This window comes from Chiloscyllium plagiosum, unplaced genomic scaffold, assembly GCF_037043375.1.
Source record: "Chiloscyllium plagiosum isolate Xiang-an unplaced genomic scaffold, Cpla_swu_hap1 HiC_scaffold_23, whole genome shotgun sequence".
NCBI classification, from domain to species: domain Eukaryota; kingdom Metazoa; phylum Chordata; class Chondrichthyes; order Orectolobiformes; family Hemiscylliidae; genus Chiloscyllium; species Chiloscyllium plagiosum.
This window is the reverse complement of record NW_028270161.1, coordinates 58,976,399-58,997,591: the sequence shown is the minus strand read 5'-3', so window position 1 is coordinate 58,997,591 and position 21,193 is coordinate 58,976,399. Positions and strand designations below refer to the sequence as shown.

Sequence of the window (21,193 nt, the reverse complement as noted above, 5' to 3'; positions counted from 1 at the left end):
AATGAGCCTGCACTATTTGATTACTGTGTCAACATTAATATATACATAGTCATACAGCACAGCCCAATTTGTCCATACCAACTTGGTTTACTAAACTGAACTAGTCCCATTTGCCTGCATTTGGCCAATATCCCTCCAAAACTTTCCAACCCATGTACCTGTCCATATGTCTTTTTAATGTTGTAATTGTAGTTGCCTCTACCACTTTCTCTGGCAGCTCGTTCCATATGCACAACACCCCCTGTGTGAAAAGGTTGCCCCTCAGGTCCCTTTTAAAGCTTCCCCTCTCATACCCTCTGATTTTGGACTCCCTACCCTGGGGAAAAGACGTTAGATATTCACCTCATCTATGCCCCTCATGATTTTATAAATCTCTGTAAGTTAATCCCTTAACCTCCCACGCTCCAGGGAAAAATGCCTCAGGCTATCCTATATTTCCTGAGAACTCAAATCCTCCAGTCTCGGTAACATCCTTGTAAATCTTTTTGCACCCTTTCCAGTTTAATAGCATCCTGCCTTTATGATTGTGAGAAGATTTGTAGCTCAGGTTGATGTTCTGGTTGTAGTTTAGCTTGCTGAGCTGTTGGGTTTGTTTTCAGGCATTTCGTCACCATGCTAGGCAACATAATCAGTGAGCCTCCGGTGAAGCGCTGGTGTTCTGTCTCCCTTTCTATTTATGTATCTTGGTTTGTTAGAGGTGGGTGATATCATTTCTGGTTCTTTTTCTCAGAGATTGGTAAATGGGGTCTAAATCGATGGAATTATTGATGGAGTTCTGGTTTGAATGCTAGAACTCTAGGAATTCCCGTGTGTTTAGCCTGTCCTAGGATGGATGTGTTGTCCCAGTCAAAGTGGCGTCCTCCTTCATCTGTGTGTAAGGATACTAGTGAGAGACGGTCATGTCTTTTGGTGACTAGTTAATGTTTGTGCATCCTGGTGGCTAGTTTTCTGTCTGTCTGTCCAATGTAATGTTTGTTGCAGTCTTTGCATAGTATTTTGTAAATGACGTTTTGCTGGTTGTTAGTACGGTGTCCTTTAGGTTCATCAGCCGCTGTTTTAGTGTGTTGGAAGGTTTGTGGGCTGCCATGATGCCAAGGGGTCGGAGTAGTCTGAAAGTCATTTCAGAGATGTCTTTGATGTATGGTAATGTGGCTCGAGTTTCTGGGCACATTGTGTCAGCTTGCTTTGGTTTATTGTTGATAAATTGGCGGACTGTTTTATTGGGTATCTGTTGTTCTTGAATACGCAGTACAGGTATTTTTCTTCCACTGCTCGTAGTTCCTGGAGTGTGTTGTGACCTACTTAAATAATGTCCTGATGCAGCTCCATTTGTGGGTGTTGGGATGATTGCTTCTGTAGCTAAGTATCTGGTCGGTGTGTGTTGCTTTCCTGTAGATGCTGGTCTGCAGTTCTCCATTAATTGTTCGTTACACTGTGACATCTAGGAAGGGGAGTCTGTGGTTGTTCTCCTCCTCTTTTGTGAATTTTATGCCAGTAAGGATATTATTGATGGTCTTGAAGGTTTCCTCTAATTTGTTCCATTTTGTGATGACAAAGGTATCATCCCTGTAGCAGACCCAAAGTTTGGGTTGGATCGTGGGGAGGGCGGGGGCACCCTGTTCGTTCGACATCAGACAGACAGGCAGAAAACTAGCTACCAGGATACACAAACACCAATTAGCCACCAAAAGACATGACCCACTATCACTAGTATCCTTACATACAGACGAAGGACACCACTTCGACTGCGACAACATATCCATCTTAGATTCCCTACAGTATGAAAACAGGCCCTTCAGCCCAACAAGTCCACACCAAACCTCCAAAGAGTAACCCACCCAGACCCATTCCCCTATTCTACATTTATCGCTGACTAATGCACCCAACACTATGGACAATTTTGCACAGCCAATTCGCCTGACCTGCACATCTTTGGATTGTGGGAGGAAACCGGATCACCCGGAGGAAACCCAGGCAGACACGGGGAGAATGTGCAAACTCTGCACAGTCATCCAAGGCAGGAATCAAACTCAGGTCTCTGGCGCTGTGAAGCAGCAGTGCTAACCACTGAGCCACTGTGCTGCCCCATCCATGCTAGGACAGGCTAAACAGAGACTGCACGGGAATTCCTCGAGGCCTGGCATTCAAATCAAAAATCCATCAATAAACACATCGATTTGGACCCCATTTACCAACCTCTGAGAAAAAGAATCGGAAATGATATCACCCACCTTAAGAGACCAAGACACATAAATAGAAAGTGGGACATAACACCAGCGCTTCACCGGAGGCTCACTGATGATGTTACCTAGCATGGAGATGAAATATCTGAAAACAAACCTTTCAGCTCAGCGACCAAGCTTACAACCTGAGCATCCTCCCTGTAGCTGGGTGTCTTGAATTGTACACAGTACTTCAAATATAGCCTTACCAATATCTTGTACAGCAGTAACATGACATCCCAACTCTTCCACTCAATGCTCTGACCAATGAAAGCAAGCATGCCAGACACTGTTGTCACCACCTTGCATACCTGTGACACCACTTTCGAAGAACTATGTTCCTGCAATTGAGGTCTCTCTATTTGACAACACTCCCCAGGTCACGTTACACCACCCACCCCCATGGTTTGTCTTACCAAAATGCAACACCTCGCATTTATCTTCTTCAATCAATCTTTTTGGACAGAAAATAGAAGGGACTTAGGGCTTTTGCCCGAAATGTTGATTTTCCTGCTCCTCGGATGCTGCCTGAACTGCTGTGCTTTTCCAGCACCACTCTAATCTAGAATCTGGTTTCCAGCATCTGCAGTCATTGTTTTTACCTAGAAGGGACTTAAAGCCTGAGCTTCTAGCTCAGAAGTCACAACATTACCACCACACCACGATTCCCTTGTCAATATTAATACCTTAACAAAGCAGATAAAATTCCACTATTTCTTTCAAATGCTGGGGCCGTACTCTGTAAATCCATTTGATGAATATTGGTCCTGTTTTAAAGTTGGGGGAGTAATCACTCGGATCCTGAAAGAGAGAGTGCTAGTTTGGAGTATACAGCAACCTCCTAGTAATGTGGCTGTGACCCACAGAATCAGACTGCTTTGTTGCATTGAACATGGTACATCACAGTTGGCATTTACCAAACCAAGATCAATCGATTCCCAACAAAACTGTTCAGGCGATCAGTGTGGGTTCGATGGGCAGAATCGCCTGCTTCCACACTGGGTTATATGGTTCCATGGACTTCCCTCAACCCTTTCAATAACATTTTGCTTTTTGGAGGATAATAAATTGTAATGTAGCCTCCAGTTTTGATTCATTCTCTGAATCGGACATTAATTGCCCAGTGCAATTAACCTGGGAATGTGGTGCTGGGTCAGTCAAACCGGGTCATTTCAGAGGGGTGCCAGACAAATAGACATCACCCTGAACCTTCATGTATCAATCCCAACATATTCCAATATTGGGGAGCACCCGCTATTATCAGTGAATTCACTGTATGCAGGAATTCTAAACTGGGGGTGAGACACAGCTGGTTAATTCCACCACACACTGGCCATCCTGGGGAATCTATATGAGAGCCAGGCTGTAGCACACTGAACTTCCACTGTGTCATTACTCACTGGGGCAGGGCACTGAAAATCAAGCCCACTGTTCACAGTGTCAACAATAATATGAAAAGCTTTAGTCAAACTGCCCAAAGTCCCCAATTTATTGGACTGACAAATTCAGGTTACAAGAAAACACTCACAAGCTTTGTGTATTAATGAGAGTAGCTGTTCGTCGCAAAGTTTTCAATTTAAATGGATGCTTTCGAAGGGTTCCAGGAAATTCAAGTGGAATTTTCAATTCCTTGCGCAATTCCTTTGGGGTCTGCTATGATGGGGATCCCATAGGGTTCCCGTGCACTCCTCCTTCCTGTACTGGAACAAAGACTGAACAAGGGCTGATGAAGGGCTTATGCCTGAAACGTCGACTCTTCTGCTTCTCGGATGCTGCCTGACCTGCTGTGCCAGTGCCACAATCTTTGACTCTGGTCTCCAGGATCTGCAGTCCTGACTTTCTCCTGGAACAAAGACCGTCTGGTTGGTTGGTGGTTCTGGCCATCATGTTCTCCATCTCTGAGATCATGAAGCCAACATATCAGTGTGGAATTGCACAGCTCTTAGGGGATAGGCCATGAGGATGGAAGCCGACCCAAGAATGTGTCACGATGGGAGAGTATGTCGAAACCTACATATGAATCCGGGATAGGAGTAAGCCATTTAGTCCTTTGAACCTGCTTCACCATTCACTAAGATCTAATACTTGATCATGATCCAACTCCATTTGCTCCTGCAATCCCCCATCACCAAAAACGATAACCTTCGGTGAGAGGTTCCTGTTGTAGCAATGGTGCTGCTGACCCGCACCAAACCCCATCTTAATCTCAGTTGGGTACTGGCTGACAGAGGTAGCTCAGCCCGCAAGGCAATCTACCTAATTGGGGGAGTGTGTGCTCCCCTCCTCCAAGTGCAGTCCCACCAAAGACCTCCACTCCCATATTTTGGATCAGTTACAGGCAGAGAATGATGTGTTGTGTCTCAGTATTTCAGTCTTCCTTTAGAGATAGGCTTCTGATACCATCACTGTGTCATAGCCTGTGAACTGAGGGGATAGAGATCTCATGTTGGTGGTGGAGGGAGTGGATGTGGTGCCAATCAAGTGGGCTGATTTATCCTGGATGGCATCAAGCTTGTTGATGTTGCACTCATCCAGGCAAATGGGGAATATTCCATCACACTCCTGACTTGTGCTTTGTAGATGGTGGACAGGAATGGGGAGTCAGGAGATGAGTGACTTGCTGCAGTATTCCTAGTATCTGCTCTGCTGTTGTAGCCAATGTATTTATATGGCTAATCCAGTTCAGTTTGTTTTCAGTGGTAACCCCAGGATGTTGACAGTGGGGGATTCAATGTTGATAACACCATTTTATGACAAGGTACAATGATTAGATTATCTCATTGGTCATTGCCTGGCATATGTGTGGTCTGGATATTATTTGTCACCTCAAATCTTGTTACATTTGATTGTGGACTGTGTCAGTATCTGAGGAGTTGCAAATGGTGCTGAACATTTGCTGCAATTCCCACTGTCTCCAGTTTTCTCAAGCACCTTGATGCCACACTTGGTCAAATGTGGCCTTGATGTCAAGGCATATCACTCTCACCTCACCTGTGGAATTCAGTTCTTTTGTCTATATTTGAATAAAAATTGTAATGAGATTAGGGGCTGAGCAACCCTGGCAGAACTCAAACTGGGCATCAGTGCGTTATTGAAGAGTAAATGGCACCTGACAATACTGTTGATTACCTTTCCATCACATTAGTGATGATCAGAAGCAGATTGATGAGGCAATAATTGATTGGATTGCTTTTTGAATAAAGGACATACATACCTGAGGAATTTTCTATATTGTCAGGTAGATGCCAATATTGTAGCTATATTGGAAAGGCTTGGCTAGGGGAGCAGCAGGTTCTGGCACACAGGTCTTCAGCACAATTGCCAGAATGTTCTCAGGGCTCATAGCCTTTACAGTATCTAGTGCTTCCAGCCTTTTTTTAATATAATATGGAGTGAATTGAATTGGCTGAAGACCAGTATCTATGAAGCTGGATACTATTGGAAGTGGCCGAGATGGATCATCCACTTGGCATTTCTGGCTGAAGATTGCTGGGAAAACCTTATGTTTTGCACAGAAGCATTGGCTCTTCCATCGTTAATGACGGTACATTTGTGGAGCCTCCTTCTCCAGTGAGTTGTTCAATTGGACATGGCAAGACTACAGAGCTTAGATGTGTGGGATCGCTGAGCTCCATCTATCACTTGCTGCCTATGCTGTTTGGCTTGCAAGTAGCCCTGTTTGGTAACTTCACCAGTTGATACCTCATTCTTAGGTATACCTGGTGCTGCTCATAGCTTGTCCTCCTGCACTCTACACTGAAACAGTACCAATCCTCTGACTTGATGGTAATGGTGAGTGGGGGATATTCCAGGCTTTGGAGTTGCAGATACTGTTGGAGTACAATTTAGCTACTGTAGATGGCTCATAGTATCTCATGGATGGCCAGTCTTGAATTGCTAGATCTGTTCAAGGTCTGTCTCATTTAGCATAGTGATGTTCCTCACAACACCATGGAGGGCATTACCAATGTGAGGGGGGACTTTGTCTACACAAGAACTATCCGGCAGTCACTCTTACTGGTACACTCATGGACAGATGCATCTGTAGCTGGCAGATTGGCGTGGATGAGGTCAAACAGGTTTTTCCCTCATTTTGGTTCATTCACCATCTATCCCAGAATTAGTCTCGCAGCTATGTCCATTAGGACCTGACCAGCTTGATCAGCAGTGCTGCTGTTGGGCCATTCTTGGTAGTGGACGTTGAAACCCCGCACTTTCTGTGCCCTTCCCAGTAGTTGCCAAAAGGAGGGGCTGCCTGAGGGGTCGGGGAGGGGACAGGGCTGGCTCGAGAAGGGGGAGGAAGGGTGCGACGCGGGAGAGGGGTGGGGGGGGTGTTGAATGGGGGCGCGGGCTCGAGGGTGGCTGGCTGGTGGGGGCGGGGCTGGCTCGGGGGTGGGGGGCTGGTGGGGGCGGGGCTAGCTCGACGGTGGGTGGCTGGTGGGGGCGGGGCTGGCTCGAGAGTGGGTGGCTGGTGGGGGCGGGGCTGTCTCGAGGGTGGGAAGGGAGGATGCGACGCGGGAGAGGGGTGGGGCGGGGCTAGAATGGGGACGTTCACTCGAGGGTGGCTGGTGGGGGCGGGGCTGGCTCGAGGGTGGGAAGGGAGGGTGCGACGCGGGAGAGGGGTGGGGCGGGGCTAGAATGGGGACGTTCACTCGAGGGTGGCTGGTGGGGGCGGGGCCGGCTCGAGGGTGGGAAGGGGTGGGAAGGGGAGGGGCCGGCTCGAGGGATGAGAGGCAAGTGGAGGGGGCTGGTGGTGTTGGCTCGAGGGAAGTGGAGAGCTCCTTGTGAGTCTCGTGCAGGGTCTGTTCCGAAGGATGGCCCGGTTCACGGTGCATGTCCGGGGTGAGTGGCTGACCGTACCCTGTAAGGACACCTCGGTCAGTGTGGCGTGGCTGGCTACAGAGGCGCTCCGCCGTTATGTGAAGAACAAGCCGGACAGCGGCGGCATGAGGCCGGGCTCCAGCCCCCGGTTTATGGTCCGCCGCTGTCAGGGACTCGGCTCGTTAGACCTGGACGATGCGGTTCACGATGTCCTGGAGGATAACGAGTTCATCGAGATCGGTAAGAAGAGGGGCAGAGCTGGTTAGAGCTTCACTGGTCGGAACCCATCAATTCAGTGACTCGGTAATCAAAGGACTCATTGGCACAAAGTAATCAAACTCATTGTGCATCCAGTCAATCAACTGACTCAGTAATCAGTCAACTCAACACAATTAGTGCATCAGGAGAAAGTGAGAACTGTAGATGTGGAGATCAGAGCTGAAAATGTGGTGCTGGGAAAGCACAGCAGGTCAGGCAGCATCCGAGGAGCAGGAGAATCGACATTTCGGGCAAAAGCCCTTGATGAAGGGTATTCTTGACGAAGGGCTCTTGCCCTAAATTTCGACTCTCCTGCTCCTCGGTTGCTGTCTGACCTGTTGTGCTTTTCCAGCACCACACTCTTGACAATTAGTTCATTGACAAATCCACTCATAATTCAATCAGTTTAGTAATTGTTCAACTCACTTCTTAACTCTGATTCACTCAAATAAATCAACTTGCCAATAAATTAACTAGTCAGCTCACTAATTGGTTAATTAAACTGTCATTGACTCGCTGTTGATCTCTGTAATGAATTGAGTGATGAAGTAACTAATGTCAGTTTCTCTCTCTAACCCAGTGCTGGAGGATGATCTGATGTCTTCAGAGTTTATCCCATCTCAACCTGAGAGAGTTCACCTGTATCCTTAGATTAAAAATAAAGATCAACATTTCTATAGTGCCTTTCAGCAGCTCAGGAGACCTTCCCAGATAGGTACCCTTTTACTGCCACTGAGGAGAGTTGGTTGTACATTCAGAGGTCAGCTTCTCTTTAGAAAAGTCCCACTGCCAGTTTGGTGAGAATGAGACTCACAATTGACTATTTTCTATAAACATTTCCAGTTTTTTAGTCTGCAAAATGAAAGATTTTAGTAGGAGATGAAATGCCTTAACTAGTCACTCACACAGATACAGCAAGTACCAGGAGCCAACTGAGGTAAACGTGTTTCCTCATCACAGCTTTACCTTCATTTCATCGACACTTCAGTCTTTTTCCCTGGACTGGAGACCTGAATTAACTTTCAGATAAACTTAGAGAATGCTGGAGAAACTCATCAGGGCTGGCCATGTCTATGCAGAGAGATAATCTGTTAAAGCTTCTTCTGAATCTCTCCATTTGAGTTTCTCCAGCATTTGTTGTTTTGTTTCAGATTTCCATTATCCATGGTAGTTTGTCTCTATTCTAATCAGCTTTCAACTTGCGGTTTGTACTGTAGCTTCTAAATATATTCTAAATTGCAGGATAGAAACAACTTCTATTTATGTGGCGTATAGCACTGCAAAGTATTTCTTGGGGGAGCATTACAACAAAAAATGCATCTGTGGGCCACATGCAATATTAGGGTTGACTAAAGCTTGGTCAAATAGGTTTTAAGGAGTATCTTAAAGAATGAAGGAGAAATGTTTAGATGGGAAAATTTCAGAGCTTTGAGCCTAGGCAGCCGAAGGCATGACAAAGATTTAAAAGGGACCTAAGGGGCAACTTTTTGACACAAAGGGTAGTGCACATATAGAAGGAACTGCTAGAGGAAGTTGTGGAGGCTGGTACAATTACAACATTTAAAAGGCATCTGGATGCGTACATGAATGGGACTAGATTAATTTAGGATATCTGGTTGGCATGGATGAGTTGGACTCAAGAGTCTGTTTCCATGCTTGTACGGCTCTGCAACTGATGGCAGACAGTTGAAAATCACTGTCAAAAATGTGTGGTCCTGACAAAGCACAGCTGGTCAGGCAGAATCCAATGAGCAGCAGAGTCGACATTTCGAGCATAAGCTCTTGATCTGGAATGTGAGGGAGAACCTAAAGGGACTGAGAGATGAGTGGGATGGGGCTGGAGGGGAAGGTAGCTGGAAATGTGATAGGTAGATGAAGGTGGAGGGTGATGGTGATAGGTTGGAACAGATAGGTGGGAAGGAAGATGGACAGGTAGGACAGTTCAAGAGAGTGGTGCCGAGTTGGAGGGTTTGATCTGGGATAAGGTGGGGGGGATGGGAGGTGAGGAAACTGGTCAAATTGACGTAGATCCCATGTGGTTGGAGGGTCCCAAGGTGGAAGATGAAGCGTTCTTTGTCCTGGTGCAGGTGGCTAGAATTTGGTGGCGGAGGAGGCCCAGGACTTGCATGTCCTTGGCGCAGTGGGAAGGGGAGTTGAAGTTTTCGGCCACAGGGTGGTGGGTTTGTGTAGTGCGTGTGTTCCAGAGATGTTCTCTGAAACGTTCTGCAAATTGGTGTCTTGTCTCCCCAGTGTTGAGAAGACTACATGGAGAGCAATAGATACAGTAGATGACGTGTGGAAGTACAAATAAATCTCTGGATGTGGAAGGATCCTTTGAGGCCTTGGATGGGGGGGGGGCGTGGTGGTGGTGGAGGTGTGGGCACAGGCTTTACACCTCTTGTGGTGGCAAGGGAAGGTGCAGGGTGGGTTGGTAGGAGGTCCTAGTAGTCTCCTTTGTGCTACTAGGAGACCAAACACAGCCAGAAACCCTAACCACCTTACCATACATCAAAGAAGTTTCAGAAATGACAGCCAGACTATTAAGACCCCTCTGAATCCTAGTAGCACACAAACCCACCAACACTCTCAAACAAAAACTAACAAACTTAAAAGACCCAGTACAACCCATGGACAAAGCCAACGTCGTCTACAAAATTCCATGCAAGGACTGCCACAAACACTATGTAGGACAAACAGGAAGAAAATTAGCCACCAGGATAGACGAACACCAGCTAGCCACAAAAAGACACTACCCTCTCTCCCTCGTAGCCCTACACATGGAGGAAAAAAACCCACCATTTCGACTGGGACAACACATCTATCCTGGGACAGGCTAAGCAAAGACATGCCCGAGAATTCCTAGAGGCCTGGCACTCCAAGCACAACGCCATAAACAAACACATAGATCTAGATACCATCTATCAACCCCTCAGAAAACGAACAGGAAATGACATCACCACAAACCCCAGGAACCCCATCCAGGACAAATATATAAATAGAAAGCAGGAGACAACAGCTTCGCTTCACTTGGAGGTCGCCACTGATAATGTTACCTAGCCAGGTAATGAAATGTCTGGATATCAAACCTACAGCTCAGCGAATAGATGCCTGTGTTGAGTCAGTCACAGGAAATGGAGATGGAGAGGTTGAGGAAGGGGAGGGAGGTGTCTGAGATGGTCCAGGTGAACCTGAGGTCAGGGTGGAAGGTGTTTGTGAAGTAGATGAACTGTTCAAGCTCCTCGTGGGAGCACAAAGTAGCGCTGATACAATCATCAATGTAGCAGAGGAAAAGGTGGGGAATAGTGCCAGTGTAGCTGCAGATGATGGACTATTCCACATACCCGATGAAGAGGCAGGCATGGCTGGGGCCCATACAGGTGCCCATGGCTACCTGTTTGGTCTGAAGAAGTAGGGTGATTCGAAGGAGAAATTGTTGAAGGTGAGGACTAGTTAGGCCAATTGAATGAATGTGTCAGTGGAAGGGTACTGGTTGGGTCAGTGGGAGAGAAAGAAACAGAAGGCTTGGAGGCCTTTGTCATAGCAGATGGATGTGTATAGGGACTGAATGACCATGGTGAAGATGAGGCTTGGGACCCGGGAAACAAAAGTGGTGGATGGCATGGGTGGTGTCCCAAATGTATGTGGGGACATCCTGGACCAAAAGGTACGGGACGGTGTCAAGGTAGGTGGCGATAAGTTTGTGGTGCGAGAATTGGAGAGGTGCAGATATCTCTGAAGGTTTTAAGGCTGGAGGAGTTTACAGACAGGTAGGAAGAGTCCCAAACCCAGAAGTTAAGGGATTGCTTAAGAGACAATGTAGGTCAGCAGTTTGCAGGAGAGAGTGAGAAGTGAATTGGACTTTGTGCAATTTAGGACAGGCTAGCAGTTTAGATGTTCTTAGGTTGACAGGCAGTAGAATGTGGAAGCTTAACCAGGAATGTCTTCATTATTCCAAATGGACCATTCACTTGGTAATCAATGGTCTTGACCTGGTTCACTCCTTGTTAAACTGCACTCCCACCTACTTTCTGTAGCACTTTTCTGTGCAAATACAGGAATTACACCACTTGACCATGTACCTCCTCACTGTCCAAGGTTCCATGCATTCCTTCCAATCTGGTCTGTTGTACTCACTGCTGCCAATGTGATCTCCACTACACCAGGGAGGAAGGCTAAATGTTGGTGACACCTCTGTTCTGTTCTCCCTGAGCTTCCAGCAGTCTGTCACGTTATTAATAAACATATGAAATAGGAGCAGGAGTTGGCCATTCAGCCCATCAAACCTGATCTGTCATTCAAAAAGATTACAGCTGATCTCTGCACAATTTCTTTAGCCTGCTAGCTCCACATCCCTTGATGTTATTAGTCTCCAGAAACCTATTGATTTATGTCTCGAACTTGCTTAACGACTGAGCTACCTTAGCCATCTGAGGAAGAGAATTTCAGACACCATTCCTGGAGTTCTCCACCTCACTCTCACACTGACATTGCTGTCCTCAACCTGTACTGTTCCAGTCAGGCTCCCTCTGAGCCTAAAGTGCAAAACCTTATCTCATTACTAAGTTCATTACAGCTTTCCAGACTCAACATTGCTGTCTGAAATTGCTAAACTCAAACCCTGCCCCATTTTGTTTCCTTTTCTTTGCACGTATGTTTTTCTGAGTTCCACTTTCAGACAGTAGTACACCTGCTCCTGACACATCTTTGTTTCTTGCCCTCTCTTTATTATTCCCCTTTGTCCTGGAATACTATCTCCTTTGTAACCCAGTCCTTTGCATCACAGACCTTCTTTGTAATTGTCCCACCCAGTCCACTGTTCAGGATCTCTTAATTGTGACTTTTCAGAAACCTGTCAAGAGGTCTCCAAGTCTCAAACGTTCAGTCAGTTTCTCTGTGTGACTTTACAGATGCTGCCAGACCTGCTGAGTGTTTTGAGCATTTTCAATTCTAATTTAACCCTTGGAAACAATCCAGCCCTGAATTAACAAAGTCCTGAACAAGGGATTGAACAGTACAGGGATAGAGTTGGCCATTAGTATGGAGGTGGAAGCAGATGGACATAACGATTGGGTGAAAATGTAGACATGATGGGCTGAATGGGTTCCTCTGTTGCCACGATCATTCAGTGATGAAATTCATCTGAGGGTCAAACATGAGACAAACTGTGAATGGTCTGGTTCAGCCTTGGAGTGATGTCTGACAGTGTGGGGATGGAGTCACTTGCTAGAGTTTGCGATGGGGATTGGTTTTGGTTTTGGCTTTGGCTTTGATTGTGATCTGGTTTAATTTGAGGAACTTTCTGCTCCTTTAGTACAAAATGTGGGATAAGCAGTCTGATCATTTCCTAGCGCTGAGGGATTGAGAGATGTGGTGGTGAGATAATGCTGCGTGCAGACAGATATGTGAAAACAACACTGTGCAATAGATGGTGTTGCTGAGGGCATCAGGTAAATGAGAAATAGGAAGGGACCAAAGATAGATCATTGGGAGATCTAGAGGTAATGGTGTGGGAACACCATTTCGGTCATTAGAAAGCTAAGAGTGGAAGCACGTGGAAGGAATTCCTGCCAGCTACATGATAGGGGAGAGATGTCAGAGGAGGATGGTGTGGTGACTGTGTAAGAGGATGGTTGAGAAACATAAGGAGGGGGAAGTTTACCACATACATTATGTTAAGACTCGATGGAGGGATTCAAATGTGGTGTTGCAGGAACAAATAGGCACAGTTGGCACAATGGCTAGTGGTTAGCACTGCTGCCTCACCGCTCCAGAGATACAGGTTCAACTCCTCCTCCTCTGGTGACTGTGTGGAGTTTGTATGTTCTCCCGAGGTCTGCATGGCTTTCCTCCGGGTGCTGTGTTTTCCTCCCACAGTCTAAAGATGTGGTTAAGTGGATTGGCAATGCTGAATTGCCTACAGCATCCAGGAATGTGCAAGCTAAGTGGTTAGACATAGCAAAAAGTGGGGATTAAGATGGGGGTCTGGATCTAGGTGGGATGCTCTTCGGAGGGATGGTGCAGACTTCTTTCTATGATTCCAGTTTTGTGGTTACCTCTGAGAGGAAAAGGAGGTTGGAAATGGGACCCTTAGTGCAGGAAAAAGGACATAGAGACAAGGAATAAAGGAAAGGACTTTGATATTTGTTGGGAGGAGTTAGGAAAATTGATCAAATCTGTTGCAAGTTGTGTTTTGGAATGCTATTTAAATTCTAGAGAGAAATAGAGGGACTTTTCAAAGAGATTTCAGTGAGTGGTGTCAAATGCGCTTTGAAGGGTTTGGGAAGAAACCAGAGTTTTTGGACTTGGGTGTGGAGATGAAGAGAAAGACTAAAAGGGATTGCAGGAACAGAGTCACAGACAGAAAAAAAATGTTATGTCCAACCTAGGGTTAGGAGTCAGTGGTCCTCAGCCAGGAAAATTAAAAATCACAACACCAGACATAGTCCAACAGATTTATTTGGAAGTACAAGCTTTCAGAGTGCTGCTTCTTCATCCGGTAGTTAGTGGGTCTTGATCAAAGGACACAATGTATCAAAGTGTCAAACAACTGATGCAATGTTGAACAAACCTAGATTGTAGTTCAAGTGTTTAATCACTTAGAATGGGGATGTAGGTTTCGATTCATTAATATATAAATCCCAGAACTTCTTTCAAGTCACAGTCCCGAGATAATGTAAGGCTTAATTTTAAAAAAAAGTGATTGCTCAGCTCAGACAATGCATTAAAGGTGTGAGGTTAGAGTCAGTCTGTATCCCAATCTTGAGTCAGACTGATTCTACTTCCAGAGTAGGAATTTATAAAATGTAACATGGGCTGACTGTGCTTTTTGAACAAAATGAATGCATCTGCCCATGCAAATCTGCAAATGCAAATTCGCCCCAGAGACTTATGCAAGTGTGCATGTGTGTGTGTCATAAGTCTATAGGGTGAATTTGTATTTGGAATGGTTCCACACTGAGACACAGTCTGAGCAGGTGATAATTCAATTGTAGTAAAACTGAATGTGAAGAAAAGTCTTAATGTCTAAAGCTCATACTAATGAGCAATTCCTGCCTTGTTGGTCAGGTCAAGACAGACCGAGCTCTTTTCAACCATGACAGTTCCTGCTCGGTCATTAACTGCTCTACTTCAAACACTTCAAAAATACATTTTTCAAAATTTCACCCTGGAATTAGGGTGATCATTTGTTTATCAGATGGTTAGCCTGACACATGGTCACAATGTATGATGGTCCTTTAAAATGGTCAGTTACATGTTGGTTCCAATGAAAAGGTTATAGTACTTTAGATGTAGACATTATTATAATCCTTAGCTTTGACAGGCAGTGTGTAGTGGAGAACCACAGGGGTCAGTGCTTGGACCCCAGCCATATACAATATACATTAATGGTTTGGATGATTGAACTAAATGTAATATCTCTGATACAAAGCTGACTGAGGGGATGAACTGAGAGGATGCAGAGATGCTTCAGTTACATTTGAACTAGTCGAGTGAGTGATCACGTGCCTGGCAGATAATGCGGATAAATCTGAGATTATCCATTTTGGCAGCAAAAACAGGCAGGCTAATTATTATCTGAGTGACAATAGATTGGGAAAAGGAAAAAGTGCAAACAGACTTGGGTGTCCTTGGACACCAAACATTGAAATTAAGCATGCAGATGCAGTAAAGTTGGTACATTGGCCTTCATAGTGAGAGGATTCAAGTACAGGAACAAGGATGTCTTGCTGAAATGTACAGGATCTTGGTTAGACTTCACCTGGAGTATTTTGTGTAGTTTGGCTCCGTAACTGAGGAAGGATGTTCTGGCTATGGAGGGAGTGCAGCGAAGGTTTACCAGGCTGATTCCTGGGATGATAGGACTGACGTATGAAGAGAGCCTGGATTGGTTAGAATTATGAATGAGGGGAAATCTCAGACAAGTTGTTTCGACAGGAGAAACCCAGGAAGGATGTTTCTGATGACCAGGGAGTCCAGAACCAAGGGGCACAGTCTAAGGATACTGGTAGGCCATTTAGGACTGAGATAAGGAGAAATTACTTCACAAAGCAGTGATGAGTCTGTGGAATTCTGTCACAAAAAGCAGTTCAAGTCAAAATATTGAGTGTTTTCAAGAAGGAGAAAGATGTAGTTCTTAGGGCTAAAGGGTATGGGGTAAAGGAGCTGGGACTGGGGTGAATGATCGGCCATGATCAAACTGGATGATTGAGCAGGCTCAAATAACCTATTCCTGTTCTATTTTCTTTGTTTATGTACTTTGCTCAATGCTGATCAAACGTTCTAAAGGAAAAACACATTATTTCAGTATATTTGTCTAGATGGAAACCATCTAACAATAGAAGATCTAGTTCAGTTGGGAAGAGGGCTTTACAAGATCAAGGTGAGTATATTTATTGGACTTGAGCGTTAACAGTTTTGGATTTCAATACACCAGATTCGCAGAGCAACAGCGGTTTGATCTTACCTTCCCCCATCTTCCCCAGCTAACCACGGAAGCAGAGGAAAGGATCAAACAGTCAAGGTTACTTCTGGAAAACATTGTGAAAGAAAATAAAGGTATGGTGAAAAGGAGGAGGCAGAATGGTTCAATGACCTGAGAATCCACTCAATTCAACCTCAGGAAAATATAGGTCTTCCAGGATATTTTACAAAAGCTTAATCGGTTTACATTTCTGAATTCTGTAATAAAGTTGACTGCCATTTATTTGCACACACTGCTTATTATGTACTAGTAAAACACAACAGCCCAAGGCAATAACGGAAAATGACTTTTTCAACTTCATTCTTCTTTCAGTTGTCTATGGGATAACTACAGGCTTTGGGAAGTTTGCTCGGACTGTTATCCCGCACAATAAGCTCAAGTGAGTTTGATTGTTTTGTGAGTGAATTGCTGCTCGTGTTAACTCTCTGTAGTAGATTTAGATCTGGTTCTCTATCTTTCTGTTTGACATTTGTAGGCAAACATGCTTAACAGTACACTGATGGGATATAGTTGCACACCCTGCTGGGGATTTGACTTGTTGTTTGAAGTCAATACAGACTAATACCAGCTTCGGGTGTCAAACTAGCAGTCTACCTGATTCTGTGGCTCTTTGTACAATGAAAACATTTATATCACAGTGGTACTTCCATGATCTTAATTCATGGTCTTCGAATAATTTCTGCCCAACCTGTCCAAATCCCTAAGTAGCTACAGAGAGCAGAGTTGAAACTTTATTGCTGGAACAGCACAGCAGGTCAGGCAGCATCCAGGGAACAGGAGATTCGACGTTTCGGGCACAGGCCCTTCTTCAGGTTTCCTGAAGAAGGGCCTGTGCCCGAAACGTCGAATCTCCTGTTCCCTGGATGCTGCCTGACCTGCTGTGCTGTTCCAGCAAGAAAGTTACAACTTTGATCTCCAGCATCTGCAGTCCTCACTTTCTCCGCCAGCTACAGAGAGCAGGATCATTTCCAAGAAACTTCCATGCCTAATAAAACTCTTTTCCACTCATATATCCCAATTCACATCAACTTTGTTTGTGAAATATGGAATCTCTATCTTCTTTACATTCATCTTCCTGATGTTGCTGACCTTCTCCTGAGGGTTGTTTCCACAATTCTCTGTCCTAGATGAACTCATTCAAGAGCCATTGTTGCCCTGGTAACCATGTACACTGAGGACATCCGAACCCTGACCTCATTTGCTGGTGAAACACACACAAAGGGCTGAATAACCTCTTCCCATTTCTGGCCAGCCCTCCTCTTACAAACTCTAGAAAGTGATAAAGAGTCAGAATTCCGAACCATATTGGTTTCCCTCTTTCTGAAGATTAATCTCTGTCTGAATTTTTCCAGCTCACTCAGGATCAGGGGCTTGAGACCCACCCCCCACCCCCAAATTTGGGAAGGCATTTTTAAACTTTCTATCCCTGTGTCAAAATGTAGCAATAATGATGTTTTGAGTTTAAAAAGGATTGCTCCAATGTGTAATCTTTTCTCTGCTCTCTACCCAGAGAACTCCAAGAAAACCTTATCCGTTCCCATTCTGCTGGTATGGGCCATTCATCTCAACATTCTAATAGACTGTTCAATGTGTATGTTTCAAATCGATGTGGTTCATTGATCTGTTGTTAACTCTGCCCATCAGGTGTTGGTAAGCCCTTGTCCCCAAAGAGATCCCGGATGCTGCTGGCTCTCCGGATCAATGTCCTCGCCAAAGGTTACAGTGGGATCTCTTTAGAGACCCTCAATCAAATGATCCAGGCATTTAATGGTAATGTGCAAATTTCCTGGTCTGTAAGGTCTTTGACATGAGTTAAGGGATGATGTTTTTCTGAGATGAATGTGTGACTTTGAAACCCTGTTGTAGGAAGGACTGCGGAGGGTTCACTTTATTTTTCATTTTGAGACATAGAGGCATACAGCACAGGAACACCCTTCCTTCCAACTCATCCATGCCAACCAGATATCCTAATTTAATCTAGTCCCATTTGCCAGCACTTGACCCATACCCCACTAAACCGTTCTTTTTATTTTACCCATCCAGATGCCTTTTAAATGCTGTAATTATACCATCCTTCATCACTACTTCTGGCAGCTCATTCCATACACGCACGACCCTTTGCGTGAAAGCGTTGCCCCTTAGGTTCCTTTTATATTTTGCCTCTCTCACCCTAAACCTATGCCCTCTAGATCTGGACTCCCCTACTCCAGGGAAAAGGCCTTGTCTATTTATCCTATCCATGCCCCTCCTGATTTTATAAACCTCTATAAAGTCACCCCTCTGCCTCCGACGCTGCACGGAAAACAGCCACAGCCTAGTCAGTCTCTGCGTATGGCTCAAATCCTCCAACCTTGCCATCATCCTTGTGAATCTTTTGTGAGCCCTTTCAAGCTTCACAACATCCTTCTGATAGGAAGGAGACTAGAATTGCACACAATATTCCAAAAGTGGCCTAACCAACGTCCTGTACAGCTGCAACATGACTTCCCAACTCCTATGCTCAATGGTGTGATCAATAAAAGAAAGCATACCAAACGCATTCTTCACTATTCTATCTACCTGCGACTCCACTTTCAAGGAACTGTAAACCTGCACTCCAAGGTCTCTTTGTTCAGCAACACTCCCCAGGACATTATCATTAATTGTATAAGTCCTGCTCTGATTTGCTTTTCCAAAATGCAGCACCTTACATTTATCTAAATTAAACTGCCTCTATCATTGTTCAGCCCATTGGCCCATCTGATCAAGATCCCATTGTAATCTGAGGTAACCTTCTTTGCTGTCCACTACACCTCAAATTTTGGTGTCATCTGCAAACTTACTAAATATACCTCCTATGTTCACATCCAAATCATTTATATAAATGATGAAAAGCAGTGAACCCAACCCTGATCCTTGTGGCACACCACTGGTCACAGGTCTCCAGTCTGAAAAGCAACCCTCCGCCACCATCCTTTGTCTTCTACCTTTAAGCCAGTTCTGTATCCAAATAGGTAGTTCTCCCTGTATTCCATGAGATCTAACCTTGCTAACCAGTCTCCAGTGAGGAACCTTGTTGACAGCCTTGCTGAAGTTCATATAGATCATGTCTGCTGCTCTGTCCTCATCAATCCTCTTTGTTACTTCTTCAAAAAAACTCAATCAAGTTCATTAGACATGATATCCCCATGCACAAAGCCATGTTGACTTTCCCTAATCAGTCCTTGCCTTTCCAAATATATATAACTCCTGTACCTCAGGATTCCATCAAATAACTTTAGATTAGATTAGATTAGATTACTTACAGTGTGGAAACAGGCCCTTCGGCCCAACAAGTCCACACCGACCCGCCGAAGCGTAACCCACCCATACCCCTACATTTACCCCTTTACCTAATACTACGGGCAATTTAGCATGGCCAATTCACCTGACTTGCACATCTTTGGACTGTGGGAGGAAACCGGAGCCCCCGGAGGAAACCCACGCAGACACGGGGAGAACGTGCAAACTCCACACAGTCAGTCGCCTGAGTCGGGAATTGAACCCGGGTCTCTGGCACTGCGAGGCAGCAGTGCTAACCACTGTGCCACCGTGCCGCCCACCACCAATGTCAGGCTCTCCAGTCTACAATTCCCTGGCTTTTCCTTACCACCTTTCTTAAATAGTGGCACCATGTTAGTCAACCTCCAGTCTTCTGACACCTCAGCTGTGACTATTGATGATACAAATATCTCAGCAAGGGGCTCAGCAATCACTTCCCTAGCTTCCCACAAAGTTCTAAGGTACACCTGATCAGGTCCTGGGACTTATCCACTTTTATATGTTTCAAGACACCCAGCTCCACCACCTCTGCAATATGGGCATTTTTCAAGATGTCACTGTATATTTCCCCACATTTTATATCTTCCATGCCCTCCTGCACAGTAAATATTCTTGCAAGATTCTTATTTAGTATTTCCCCCATCTCCTGCGGCTCCACACATAGATTGCCTTGCTGATCTTTGAGGGGCCCTATTCTCTCCCTTGCAAACCTTTTGGATTCTCCTTAACCCTATTTGCCAAAGTTATCTCATGTCCCCTTTTTGCCCTCCAGATTTCCCTCTTCAGTATACTCCTACTGTTTTTATACTGTAAGGATTCACTCAATCTCTCCTGTCTATATGCCTGTTTTCTTAACCAAATTTCAATTTCTCGAGTATTCCAGCATTCCCTAAACATACCAGCCTTACCTTTCATCCTAACAGGAATATACTGTCTCTGGACTCTCAGTATCTCATTTTTGAAGGCTTCCCATTTTCCAGCCATCCCTTTACCTGTGAACATCTGCCATCAGTCAGCTTTTGAAAGCTTTTCCCTAATACTATGAAAATTAGCCTTCCTCAATGTAGAACTTGAACTTTTAGATCTGGTCTATCCTTTTTCCATCACTATTTTAAAGCTAATAGAATTATGGTTGTTGGCCCCAAAGTGCTCCCTCACTAACACCTCAGTCACCTGCTATGCCTTGTTTTCTAAGAGTAGGTTAAGTTTTGCATCTTCTCTAATAGGAACATCATTTGAGATGTGGGTCTTGCTGGCTGGGCCAGCATTTATTGCCCATCCCTAGTTGCCCCTTGAGAAAGTGGTGGTGAGCTGCCTTCTTGAACCACTGCATTCCATGTGCTGAAGGTTGACCCACAATGCCCACCAGTGGTGTTTCAAAGGGCTCTGTTCTGGGACCTCTGTTCTTTGAGAGTTTTATAAAGGACTTGGATGAGGAATTGGAACTGTGAATTAGTGAGTTTTCCAAGGACACAAAGGTTGGTGGAGTTATGGATAATGTGGAGGGCCGTTGTAGGTTGCAACAAGACATTGATAGGATGCAGAGCTGGGCTGAGAAGTTGCAGGTGGAGTTTAACCTGGAAAAGCATGAAGTGATTCATTTTGGAAGGTTAAATTTGGATGCAGGTTACAGGGTTAAAGGCAGGATTCTTGGTAGTGTTGAGGAACAGAAAGATCTTGGGGTTCATGTCCACAGATCCCTCAAAGTTGCCACCCAAATTTAATTGTGTTTTAAGAAAGTGTATGGTGTGTTGGCTTTCATTATCGGGGGATTGTGTTTAAGAGCCGTGAGGTTATGCTGCAGATGTATAAAACCCTGGTTAGACCACACTTGGAATGTTGTGTTCAGTTCTGGTCAGCTCATTCTAGGAAGGATGTGGAAGTTTGAGAGGGTGCAGAGGAGATTTACCAGGATACTGCCTGGACTGCAGGGCATGTCTTATGAAGAAATGTTGAGGCTAGGTCTTTTCTCATTGGAGCGAAGAAGGATGAGAGATGATTTGATGGAGGTGTACAAGATGATGAGAGGCATAAGTACAGTGGATAGCCAGAGACTCTTTCCCAGGATGGAAGTGGCTATCATGAGGGGACATAATTTTAAGGTGTTTGG

The 21,193-nt window shown here is 45.1% G+C and overlaps 1 protein-coding gene across 3 annotated transcripts in view; it reads left to right on the top strand.

Annotated features, from left to right (window-relative positions):
- The first annotated feature begins 6,964 nt into the window (after window positions 1–6,964).
- Window positions 6,965–21,193, top strand: part of hal (histidine ammonia-lyase) — a 65,237-nt gene continuing 51,008 nt past the window's right edge. For 2 of the 3 annotated variants that reach the window (XM_087999725.1, XM_087999724.1), the window contains exons 1-8: window positions 6,965–7,283; window positions 7,882–7,942; window positions 8,211–8,238; window positions 15,607–15,681; window positions 15,785–15,857; window positions 16,096–16,162; window positions 17,294–17,331; window positions 17,428–17,553. In XM_087999725.1, the coding sequence (XP_087855851.1) occupies window positions 7,037–7,283; window positions 7,882–7,942; window positions 8,211–8,238; window positions 15,607–15,681; window positions 15,785–15,857; window positions 16,096–16,162; window positions 17,294–17,331; window positions 17,428–17,553 (715 nt within the window). In that variant the 5' untranslated portion in view covers window positions 6,965–7,036. The remainder of the gene's footprint in view (window positions 7,284–7,881; window positions 7,943–8,210; window positions 8,239–15,606; window positions 15,682–15,784; window positions 15,858–16,095; window positions 16,163–17,293; window positions 17,332–17,427; window positions 17,554–21,193) is intronic. The other variant, XM_087999726.1, reaches the window with a different exon arrangement.